At 36.7% G+C, this 12,029-nt stretch overlaps 1 protein-coding gene across 1 annotated transcript in view; it reads left to right on the top strand.

The window, feature by feature from the left end:
- GFRAL (GDNF family receptor alpha like) overlaps positions 1-12,029 on the top strand; it is a gene marked incomplete at both ends in the record, with an annotated part of 44,110 nt that overhangs the window by 9,516 nt on the left and 22,565 nt on the right. The window contains 2 exons of the mRNA XM_080934346.1: positions 9,890-9,946; positions 10,682-11,012. Of these exons, the coding sequence (XP_080790472.1) occupies positions 9,890-9,946; positions 10,682-11,012 (388 nt within the window). The remainder of the gene's footprint in view (positions 1-9,889; positions 9,947-10,681; positions 11,013-12,029) is intronic.

The following is a 12,029-nucleotide window of genomic DNA, read 5'->3' as shown; positions in this document are numbered from 1 at the left end:
TATTAACCCTCTCTGTTTCTTTCTTCCATTTATTTTCTTTTCCCTTTCTTTTCTCTTTTTTTTCTCCCCTTGCCCACTGAGTTTAACTAGGGTCATTCGTGTAACCATGGCTTAGAACCATTTATTGGAGCCTATCCTTAACATGGAGCCCCATTTCAGATTATCTTAAGCTTGAATTAAAGGGGAAAATGCCAAGTATCCCCTTGCAGACCGTGCTGTGCTCTACAGAAGGGTCATGCGCTCATCTGCAATGAGCATGAACATAGAGTACTTCACATCCTAGCAGAGGGAATAACTATGACTTCAAACACTTCATAAAAGCAATAGAAGGAGGGTGAACTGGGCTCATTAGGGAGGGAAAATGAAAAGATAGTTGTAAGCAGAGGTAATAAAATGAAGCAGCAAACATTTCGGGCACAACAGATCCTTTGTTCTGCTCGATTGGAAGATGCAGAAGCATCTCGTGTGAGAAAGAAACCAGATGCTATAAAGCAAGAAAACTGAACCATCTTCCAAAGAGATTAGATTTAATGCTTTGCTGTGAGGAGCTGTAGTGAACTTAACAGATAAACGCAGAACCGACTTTTCAAAAAGAAAATGTCACATCTGGGGATTAGAAGAGACTATAAAAGGAAAAAAGGTGAGAGGTCACCTGTTCAAATTTAGGGGAGGTGACACAATTTCCAGTTAACACAGTGGTTCTGAGAATTATAAAATATACTTCAGTGGAATTATGAATTATAATCCTGAAGACTTGGTGACCAGCTGGCTTTGAGTGTGACACTATATTAAAAAATTATGAAGAATGACACTTGCTAGAAAAATCTTACAATTTAATTGAGGAACCCACAAGTTGTCAAGTTGATTAAGGACTACTTGGGAGAGTGAATCTCCTTACCATAACACCTACCTTCGCCAGCCCTTGTCCCCTCCCTATTCTTCCTACAAGTTCTTTCCACAGTCCATGTTCTTTCTTTCATTTAGCAATAGGGAGGGAAACTGTGAATTATCACATCTCAAAAGCCAGAACAATGAAGACAAAGAAAAGTAGTAAATAGTTACAGACACACTAGGAAGTCAGTCCAATGGGTAGTAAAGATGATACCATTAATTAATTAGTGTCTTCCTTCCTTGTTTCAGGTTACAAGTAGACTGAGTTGGAATCATTTGAAACGTTTACTCAAATAGTAACTCAGTGTTTTTTTCCAAGAGAATAAACTCTTTGTTTTTACAGCAAAATTTCAATATTTCTATTTTGATTTCTTAATTTTCCCATGCTGGCAGATCTTCATATATTTTTGAAAATATTTTTAAAAAATACTCCACATATTACAAAAATATCACAAATAATCACTACTAAACAGATTTCAGCATGAGTTACTGAGGAGATATTAATAAACTATATTTTTATCGCCTAACATTTTAAAGATGTTTTTTAGGGTTTTTTACTATTCAACATTTACTTTACCAACTCTATTACTTTGGATCAGCTGGGGACACAGGCCTATAATCCTGGGTTCTCAGGAGGCCAAAGCAAGAGAATTTCATGTTTAAGACTTACCTGGGCTACAAAGTGAGTGCAGCCACCGTAGCACCTTGGAGGAGAGCTGTCACAGAGTGAAAAGGAACGTAAAAAAGAACAAGAGGAAGGAAGGAAGGAAGAAAAGAAGGAAGGAAAGAAAGAAAGAAAGAAAGAAAGAAAGAAGGAAGGAAAGAAGGAAGGAAAAGAAAGGAAGGCAGGGAGGGTGGGAGAAAGAAAGAGAGAAGAAAAGAGGAGAAGAGAGAAAAAAAAAAGAAAACAAAGATAGAAAATCCTGGGGCTAAAGCTCAATGACAGTCAACTAGCCTGGTATTAAGCCCTGGTTTCAACTCCCAGGAATATTTCTATAATTACGAAAAATGTGTCCAAATTTTTATCAGTGTTTTCAAGGTAAATTCTGATCTTACAAGCCACCAGTCTCTTACCCTAAAGCAAAATCCCTTATATTTTTTTTCTTTCTTTTTTTTCTTTTTACAACCATAAAGAATGTATCGGGGGGGGGGGGCGGACAAAACAAAACAAAACAAAACAAAAAACTCTTAACTTAATAACCACCCTCATTCCATTTTTACAAAATAGCATCAGGTAACATGTACATACAAATTCAAAGAGGTTGAAAGTATGTCACATGCAAAGACCATTTTCACAGAACAGAAATTCAGACTATTTGAGGGCTGCAGTTCCAATGAGCTCTTAGCAGCCTGTCTACGACTCTCTTAGAGAGAAAACGTTCCTGACAGCTGTGCTCTGACAGCTGTGCTCTCACCTCTAGGTCCAGGTCAGTTTCAGTACTTCCCACATGGCCTTTGATCACACTGCAGGGGGAAAAAAACAAAAAGAACACCCCAACAAAACAAAACACAATAACAACAACCAACTACAAAACCAATCACCTCTTTCTCTCTTCTTGGCATCACCAAAGTGCTTCCAGGTACATTCACACCTGCATTTTCAAGTTTGGGCAATTTTGATAGTGCCAAAGATTCCAGAAGAGTAACTGAAACTTAACATACTATCATGAAATACATTACATAAACATTTCCCAAAAACGTTTGAACATCAAAATCATATATTGATTCATAAGATATTTATGATTTAGTTAATATAGATAAGACAAACTAGGACCTGGTGCACATGGGTATAAAGCTGAGTAAAGCAATTTAGTGGCTAATGTCATAGAGTAAAATAGACATTTATTAGAATTATATAATTTAACCTGGTTTAGTTCATACATACATATATATATTTGTAGTTATAGCTTATGTATATCATTAAAAATTGATGTTTAAGTAGATGTAAAGCTTATTAAAAATTTAATGATGGATATGAGGAACTAATTTATGAGGGCAGCCTTCATTTACATATATATATATATATTAATGAGCATTCCCAGGCTACTAGCCAACGTGGTCTCTATTCTTATTAAAGGATCTGTCTTACAGCAATTTGTGGTGAGCTCTTACTTGAAAAAAATATTCACCTGCTACAATAGTGGCTGTTACAAAACACAGTCCGTAGTTATAAGTAAGGACAAGTTTTATGTTGATAATCATAGCAGATTATAATTAAACATTTTCATAGCATGAAGTTAGTTATATTGCAATTATCTTGAACTATGACATTAACTATGAAAAATGAGAGTGTGAGGGACATTTATGTAATAATAACTAATAAAAATAGTAATAGTAATAAATAGAGCCTTTAAAGCATAAGTCGGGGTAGCACAATCCACTAGGAAAAAGATGCTGAAGGAATGTGAATGTCCGGGAGATGCTTACCAGGGAAGTAAGCTGAAGTACCTCAGAGGAAGACAGATGTTTTGGAAACATACCCCAAGGCCTATACTAACGCAGAGCTTTACGGGGAAGTTGTATTTCTCCTCTTCTGTCTATGGAATGAACACAGTATGAGTTACTGGCTCTATGAAGACTAAAATAGCTTCCAAAGGGTGAAAATTGATAATTCAGAGTGGCAAAATAGTAATTTACTTTATAAACACATAAAAGCAAAGTATAAATTATAACTATGTAAATATTTTAATTTACCCTGTCTTATTTTATGAATAAATAGTGTAAATGTGGAATTAAAGTTATATGAGGAGCTAAGGGAGTTAGGAAAAAAATACTCCTAAAATTTGTAAGGGGAGAAATAAAAAAAAAAATGTGAGAGACTCTTAAATAAAGACACTTTTCCAGAAAAAAATTGAACCCATAAAAATTTTATGAACAATATATTAAATTTACACATTTAAGTTAATTAAAATTTGTGACAGTTATCAAAATGTAATGTAGACAAGGGTAAACAAAGGCAATGTATTTACAGGAAAAACTCAGTAATAACGTTATGTACATCCACAATTGAAACTTATCGTCTCAGTTTTCCTAAATTACAGATCATTTGAAATCATTCCCTCGAAATGATTTTCCAATATTTTGAAAGTAGAATACTATTAAAACGTATCTAAAGAGCTGATGAATACCTGAAGGGTAAAAGAACTTAACGTTGAACCGTTCTTTTATTCTGTACATAGAGGAGACGTCCCCACTGCCTTCCGATGTGGTGCCAAGGTCAAATATGACCCGATGGTTCCCAAAGAGAGAAACATCTTTACATGCTCTAAGAGGGGGTGACTGTGTCCGGGCTGCAGCGGCCTGCCAGGAATCTGAGCAATGCGCTCTGCTCCATGAGAACTTCAAGAAAGCCTGTGGCACGGGAACAGCGCATTGTCACACTCTTAGTAGCCGACTGATGTGTGTGGGCCTAAGACAGAGCCTGAGACAGACCGTTTTGTGGGACTGTCGGTGTGGTCTCCCTTTAGAAAAAGACTGCGTTCGGATTTGGAAAAGCTTGTTTGGAGACATTTGCATACAGGATTCTCAAATCAATCCAATTCCCACCTTCCTTCAAGACAACAGAGATGGATTTAAGGGGGACATTGCTTCAGGTTGGTATTTAAAGGAAGAATAGAGAAACGTTAAAGAGAACAATGAGAGAGTTAACTAAAGAATATTTAATTTCAGATTCTATTTGCCATTTCTCTTGGAAATTAAATGCTTGTAGATCTCCAGAGCACGACAGTGGACAAAGAGTATCAGGAAAAAATGAAGCAAAGTGAACTTAATTCTTTGGCACAATGCCAGTTTTATTTTTTCATTTGTTCATTGTGCAAACAGTTAAGAAACATTTACAATGTGTTAGGTCAATGTAGCGATAGAAGGAAATCTGTCCTTCATTGAAGTCAATTGTTGTTTTAGGGACCTTTTAAATTAATGAGGCAGGTGTTGTGGTGCGTTCCTTTTATCCCAGTGCTCAGGGGACAGAGGCAGGTGAATTTCTGTGAGTTTGAGGCCAGCCTTTTCTACATACTGAGATCCAGGAGAGCCAGAGCTACACCATGGTACCCTACCTTGAAAAAGAAGAGAGACGGGGAGGAAGGGAGGGAGATACACTGACACACACACAGAGAGAACTCATCAAGAGCCTGATTTATTTAGAGTGCCTCTACTTCTCCATAATAGGTTCTAAACCCTTGAGATAAGGAAAAAATAAAATAAGCAAAATCACAACTCTCTGGATTCTTATATTCTTGGAAGGAAGATTCTTGTGCCATTTCTCTCAAAAACAATTGCAATACAGGCTTGCATGCACAGCACACCCTGAGAAAACTGCTTAGCAGGGAAAGCCCTGGAAACAAACACAGGTTTTAATGGAGAAGCTGAAATGCAATGTGAAGGCTGCAAGAGCTTAGGTGTTTGCACAGAACATCATGGACCTGCAGAATTCCTCTCTATTGGGGCAAGATCCTCGGCCCTCCTCTTGAAGATCTCTAGTAAGTCAGTGACCTGCTGGGTAAAAGCACTTGTAAAGGTAAGCTCTCCTCCAGTGGTATTCATAACTGTTACATGACTAATGGTTCTGCATCAAAAATATATTGGATGATGGACCAATAAGAAAAAGTGTTAGATTCTGGATCTATATTTAAGTTCATGAATCACATAAGCAAGAGATGAAGCTGATCCTACAGGTTTTCCAGGGTTTTTATTTTGTTTAGTTTTGCTTTGTTTGTTTTTGAGTGTTTGTCTTGTTTGGGGTTTGTGTTTTGTTTTCTGTTTCCTTGTTTGTTTTTGAATTGCTGTCTCCAGTGATACCATTGTCATTCTTTCAGTAATATGAAGTTTCTGGAGAAAAAGGACAGAGATACCCAGATGCAATGTGTACATTTTTGAGACTGCAGTGTTTACTGGATATGTGAATGATGATCTCAAGTACTAAGTGTGAACTTTATAGGTGATAGTTTGGTGCAGAGACATGAGATTTACATAGAAGATGCAAATTGAGGAGAAGGGATTACTTATTTATAACTTACAATTCTATTGGACGAGTCTAGGTGACTAAAAGTGTTTATGGTGTCTTTGGCCAGAATGGTAGCAGGGTCAGATAATGCCCAATTTCAAATCTGTAAATTCAAGTAGATCAATGTAGGAAAAATGCAGAAGTTGATACAGTCAATATAAACAGCTTTGCCTGACGCCACATGGGGAGAAAGTAGCCATCCGTAGCAAAGCAAGAGAGAGAAGAACCAGGCTCCACTATTCAAACTCATCTCTCCTTCATTGATGATTCTTTCAGTTGCCTTTGATGATCTTGTTTACATTAAATATCAGTAGGAAAGCAGTCTTCTGTTATAATTAATTCAATTTATTATCTTATAAAATAAATCTTTGGCTTACAATAAGCATATTTTATGAGATTATGACATTTAAATCAAAATATTCAAAAGCTTTCAGCTCCAGATACAGTCATATTAAGGAAGAGAAGACAAACAGGAGTGATTCTGACCCAAATTTAGGAAATATTGTTTTTATTTATTAGGGTTCTACAGCTTTATTACTAGATTTCTTAAATAAATTATAAACTTACAAACTCATTTTATGGGATACAAATTATATCTCACTAAAATGGGTAAAAAATAATCTGAAATGAAGAAAATTGTGATGTACAAATGAAACAATTTTATTTATTTTATTGAATATTTTCTGTATTTACATTCCAAATATTATTCTTTTCCCCCAACCCTCATGCCCCCTCTTCTTCTACATGCTTCCATTAAAGTGCTCCCTCACCCAACTCTCCACCCCAGCGCACTGGCGTTCCCCTATACTGGGAAAATGAGCCTTCGCTGAACCAAAGGCCTCTTCTTTTATTTATGCCAGACAATGTTATCCTCTGTTATATATGCAACTGGGCCATGTGTCTCTCCATGTGTACTCAGTGGTTGGTACCTGGAAGCTCTGGAAGGTTTGGTTGGTTGATAATGTTGTGCTTCCCATGAGATTGCAGACCCTTTCAGCTCCTTCAGTCCTTTCTCTAGCTCTTTCATTGGGGTCCCTGGTGTTCAGTCCTATGCTTAGCTGCAGGCATCCTCCTCTGTATCTGTATGACTCTGGCACAGCCTCTGCAGGGGCATCCTTATCAGGTTCCTATCAGTAAGCACTTCTTAATAACAGCAATAGTGCTTGAGTTTGGTGGCTGCATATGGGGTGGATTCCCAGGTGAGGCAGTCTCTGAGTGATCTTTTCTTCAATCCCTGCTCCTCTATTTGTCTCTGTATTTCCTCCCATGAGTGTTTTGTTCTTCCTTCTAAGGACTGAGGCATGCACATTCTGACCTTCCTTCTTTTTGAACTACATAAGTTCTGTGAATTGTTTCTTGGGTAGTCTGAGTTTTTGGACTAGTATTCAGTAATCAGTGAGTGCATACCATGTGTGTTCTTTTGTGACTGGGTTACCTTACTCAGGATGATAGCTGCTAGTTTGCCTAGGAATTTCATGAAGTCATGGTTTCTAATAGCTGAGTTACACTGCATTGTATAAAATGTGCCACATTTTCTGTATTTGTTAAAGGACATTTGGGTTCTTTCTAGTTTCTGGCTATTATAAATAAGGCTGCTATAAATATGGTGGACATTGTGACCTTGTTATATGTTGGAGCATCTTTTGGGTATATGTCCAAGAGTGGTATATCTGGGTCCTCAGGTAGTACTATGTCAAATTTTCTGAGGAACTGCCAGACTAATTTCTAGAGTGGTTGTACCAGCTTACAACTCCACCAACAATGTAGGACTGTTACTCTTTCTCAACATTCTCACCAGCATCTGCAGTTGCCTAAGTTTTTTATCTTAGCCTTTCTTGACTGGTGTGAGGTGGAATTTCAGGGATGTTTTGATTTGTATTTCTCTGATGTCTAGTGATGTTGAACATTTCTTTAGGTTCTTCTCAGACATTTTGTATTCCTTAGTTGAGAATTCTTTGTTTAGCTCTGTACCCCATTTTTAAATAGAAAATGTTTTATAATTTTTGATGCATTTCTATTTGACTGTATAACTCCAGTGAAGGTATGATTAGCACATACTTGTTTATTCCTAGAACATACTATCCTTTAACTACTTTTCAAAAATGGACCTACTGTTTAAAATACCCTCTTGGAAAAGTGTATGCATATATACATACACAAATATAACATATATACATTTAAAGTCACATGAGGCTTGCATTTAACATACAGATAGTTTATTGTACTGCAAGACATACAGCATACAAAAAATAGTACACTATCTGTAATGAAATGTATTTTTACACTAAAGATAAATAGATTGTTGTTTGGGTGATAACTGCTCACACAATGAGCTGATTGTTCTAGGGCTGAAAACAAAGCCCCATAGACTAACTGGCCTTGAAGAAGGAAGCTCTGAGTTTAGAAGGAGAAAACTCAGATTGCCCTATTGGGTGTTCTCTTGATGAAATCTTTTTCCTTCCTGGTCTCTTGCTATGACATTATGTGATCTCTCTTCCTCTCTCTGGTGTTTTGAGGCAGGGTCCCACTATATAGGTCTGGCTATCCTGAGAGTCACTACGTAGATTCAGCTGGCCTTACACTCATCAAGATTAGCCTGCCCCCCACCCCCAAGTGCTGGGATTAAAGACATGCACCACTGTGCCCAACTATGTGACTCTTTCTTGGTGTGTGTTAGAGGATGGGTATGGGAGGGATGGAAGAAGCATATGGGTGTTTTGTGAATCATCCAGTTATTAACAATAAAGTGTTTACAATTTGGTGGGTTTAAGGCAGTTTCTTGAATATGTTTTAGTCCATGGCACACACTTGTCCGTTTGTGGCAAGCTGTGGTGTTTAACTGTATTACTAGGTCTGGGCTTGTATTTTAGGAAATCTGTATAATTCACTAAAGTCTGCTTTTTGTTTGTTGTTTTGGTAGATTGATTGAATGAGTGATTTATGTATTGATTGGCATTTTATTTAATGTGGTGCAATAATACATAGATAGAAGTCAGCTCTTAGTCAGAATGATTAGAGGTTGGGGTCAAGAAGAAATGATGATTTTTTTTTGACCTAATCAATAGAAAACTAGAAATGTACAGTAACAACATCTAGGGCAATGCACTGGAAAGAACTTGCCTACAGTTGTACAACTCTTAGTTTGCAGTGGGCTGATGTGCAAAAAGAGATAGCTCAGGAAGGACAAGCATAAGAAATGTTTATATCAGACAAAAGCTTGATGTCTTAACACTTTCAAAATAAGAACATTAATTAAATATTTTAAAACAAAATTATGATCACATTGCTTGTTTTTTAACACTGCACACCGCTGTTGTTGTTTCTTGAATTGTGTGTTGCCTTTAGTTACGTTTATTTCCTTGGAAACTGAGGGATGCCAGCAGCGAGGATTGCTGTTCTCCATCTCAATTGTTCTCAAGTATGTTCTCTGGTACCCAGTAAACATCCAATTAGTGACTACACAATGAGGGATTCTGTCAATGAACAGCTTGAATTATAAAGCTATGAATCATAAGAATTCTTAGAGACTAAGATAATCAGGTTTAAAAATACTTTTGAGTTGCATTTCAATATGATTTATTATCCTGTTGGTATGGACATTTCTCTTTCTTTTTCTTTTTCTTCTTTTTTTTGTGCAGAGAATATTCCTTCTGTTTTACTTTGGCTTTTTTTTTTTTTTTTTTTTTTTTTTTTTTTTTTTGCTTCATTGAACAATTGTACGTGATCTAGTCATCAGCATTAATTTATATTTTCAAGTAAGTGAATTCACAGAATAGGTTTATTTTCAATTTACTTGCATGATATTTCTTTGCCTATCATTCAGTAATTTATTTCTTCACCTATCAATCATTAATTTTAAGTGTCAAGGGAAATCAGTGTTGTGCAAGTTTGTACGTATTGGTCTGCATTTGTACATATTTGTCCTATGCATTTAGAGCTTCTGGAAAATTTAGAAAATTTTTCAATAGTGAAAAACTTTCTTTGTTCTCCTTCTAAATAACATGAAAAAGAATAATAAATATAAATGGAATCTAACTACTCCTTTATATCATGGTAAAATGTATAAACTACCATTTAACCTACATTGTAAGAACTCGGTGTTATGATTTAAATGTTGTTATGGGGATTCTCAATAATATGCCAATACAAAATAATTTGTGTGGCTTAAAGCTTGCAAAAATTATGCAACAAAACTATGGCATTCTTTCTGACAATAATTATGAAGGCAACTGTTTTTTTCTTCCATCCTCTATTTATGGATAGTCTGAGGAATCAAATACTACTTTACTAAATCAAAGGTTTTGATAATTTATAAAGATATTTTGATCACACAAACTGAAAGGTTTAAAGCCAACTGTTTATGCGTGTGCCCGCAGTGCTATCAGAGGTAGTAGTCATACACGTTTTTGTCAGGATGTGAGCATCTTCCTAGACAGCAAAGACTGTCTTAACCTTTGTTCAGAATTTCCTATCCATACATTCCCAATTAACGGAGACAGAACAAGGAGGATTTTGACTTGAGACAGTGAGCTCATAATAAGGTACACAGTTCAATTTCTATTTCTGAAGACTGAATGCTTGTATCCCCCAGAGCTCCACATTGGCCCTGTCCATTCCTGAGCAATCTGGATCACAACACATGTATGGTGCTGATAAAAGATGGTTCAGACATTGTGCTTGGGATGTTTCTGTACTCAGCGTGTAGAATTCCCATAGTTTTATTTGCAGGTTCTATATGTACAACCCTAAGCTTATTTTTGTATGACCTGGGCATTTTCTTGCTTTCAGGATTCAAAGAGATCCGGTCTTGTTTGGAAGTGACAGAGGCGTGTGTAGGGGATGTGGTTTGTAATGCACAGTTAGCCCTTTACCTTAAAGCATGCTCAGCAAGTGGAAATCTGTGTGATATGAAACACTGCCAAGCAGCCATACGGTACTTCTATCAAAATATGCCGTTTAACACTGCCCAGATGTTGGCTTTTTGTGACTGCGCTCAATCCGATATACCCTGTCAGCAATCCAAAGAAACTCTTCACAGCAAGCCATGTGCATTGAACATAGTTCCACCCCCCACTTGCCTCAGCGTTATTCACACTTGCCGAAATGATGAATTATGCAGGTGAGTAAAAACACGCATACCTTGCATTCTTATTTTGGCACCTTATTTGTTATAGTCCAGTCCTAACATCTGATCTCCTTCCATTGCTAAAGTTCCCACAAATCATCCAAAATAGTATAAATAGAGCCAGACAATTCACATTTTGAATCTGTGGTGCATGTGTGGTACCCTTTTTGAAATTCAAATGTAAAATGCAGAGTAGAATTTTAGAATAAAGACACTCACTATGTGGAAGAGTAATGTCCTGTATATCATCGTTTTAAAGTTCATATTTATTGTGTATATGTGTGTGCGTGTGTGTATGCATACAGACAGACAATTTTTATGAGTTGGCTTTCTTATTTCAGATCGTAGTTGGTCCTATGATCTGAATTCAGTTGGTCAGGGATTTGGAAATTACTTTTCATCACCCTTATATTTCACTGGTCCACAATCAGCTTTGTAATTAGATTTTTTCATTGATTTGATTATAGAATCTTTATTGTTATTGGATTGTTGTTCATTTTGGATAAGATCTTTCTCTGTATACCAAGCTGACTTTGAATTCACAATCCTCCTGCCTCAGCTGAGTAATGGATTAAGAGGCAGGAACCACCACCACACATGGTCTATTGTGTGGATAAGGCTGTTTATTTTGGCAAGGTAACTCTTTAAACTTCAGAACAAATCCTTTCTTTCTCCAGCTGTAAACTGAGAAGAACAAGGTAGTTTGAGTATGGTGTGGATATTCCTTGCATATCTGTGTGCCCATGACATAAAATATGTTTCTTTTTCCCCCTTCTCCATCCTCTTTTTTTCTGTTATTCTCTGAGTCAGGCTTTCTATTGGTAAAACAAAACACTATGACTCAAAAGCATGGTTTTATTCAGCTTGTATTTCCATATTGCTGTTCTTCACTGAAGTAAGTCCAAACAAGAACTCGAATAGGGCAAGATCTTGGAGGCAGGAGCTGCTACAGAGACCATAAAGGAGTACTCCTTACTGGCTTGCTTCCCTCAGCTTGCTCAGCCTGCTTTT

This window comes from Micromys minutus (assembly GCF_963924665.1).
Source record: "Micromys minutus genome assembly, chromosome: 21".
Lineage (NCBI taxonomy): Eukaryota > Metazoa > Chordata > Mammalia > Rodentia > Muridae > Micromys > Micromys minutus.
The sequence above is the reverse complement of the archived record's forward strand: the minus strand, read 5'-3'. Positions and strand labels throughout refer to the sequence as shown.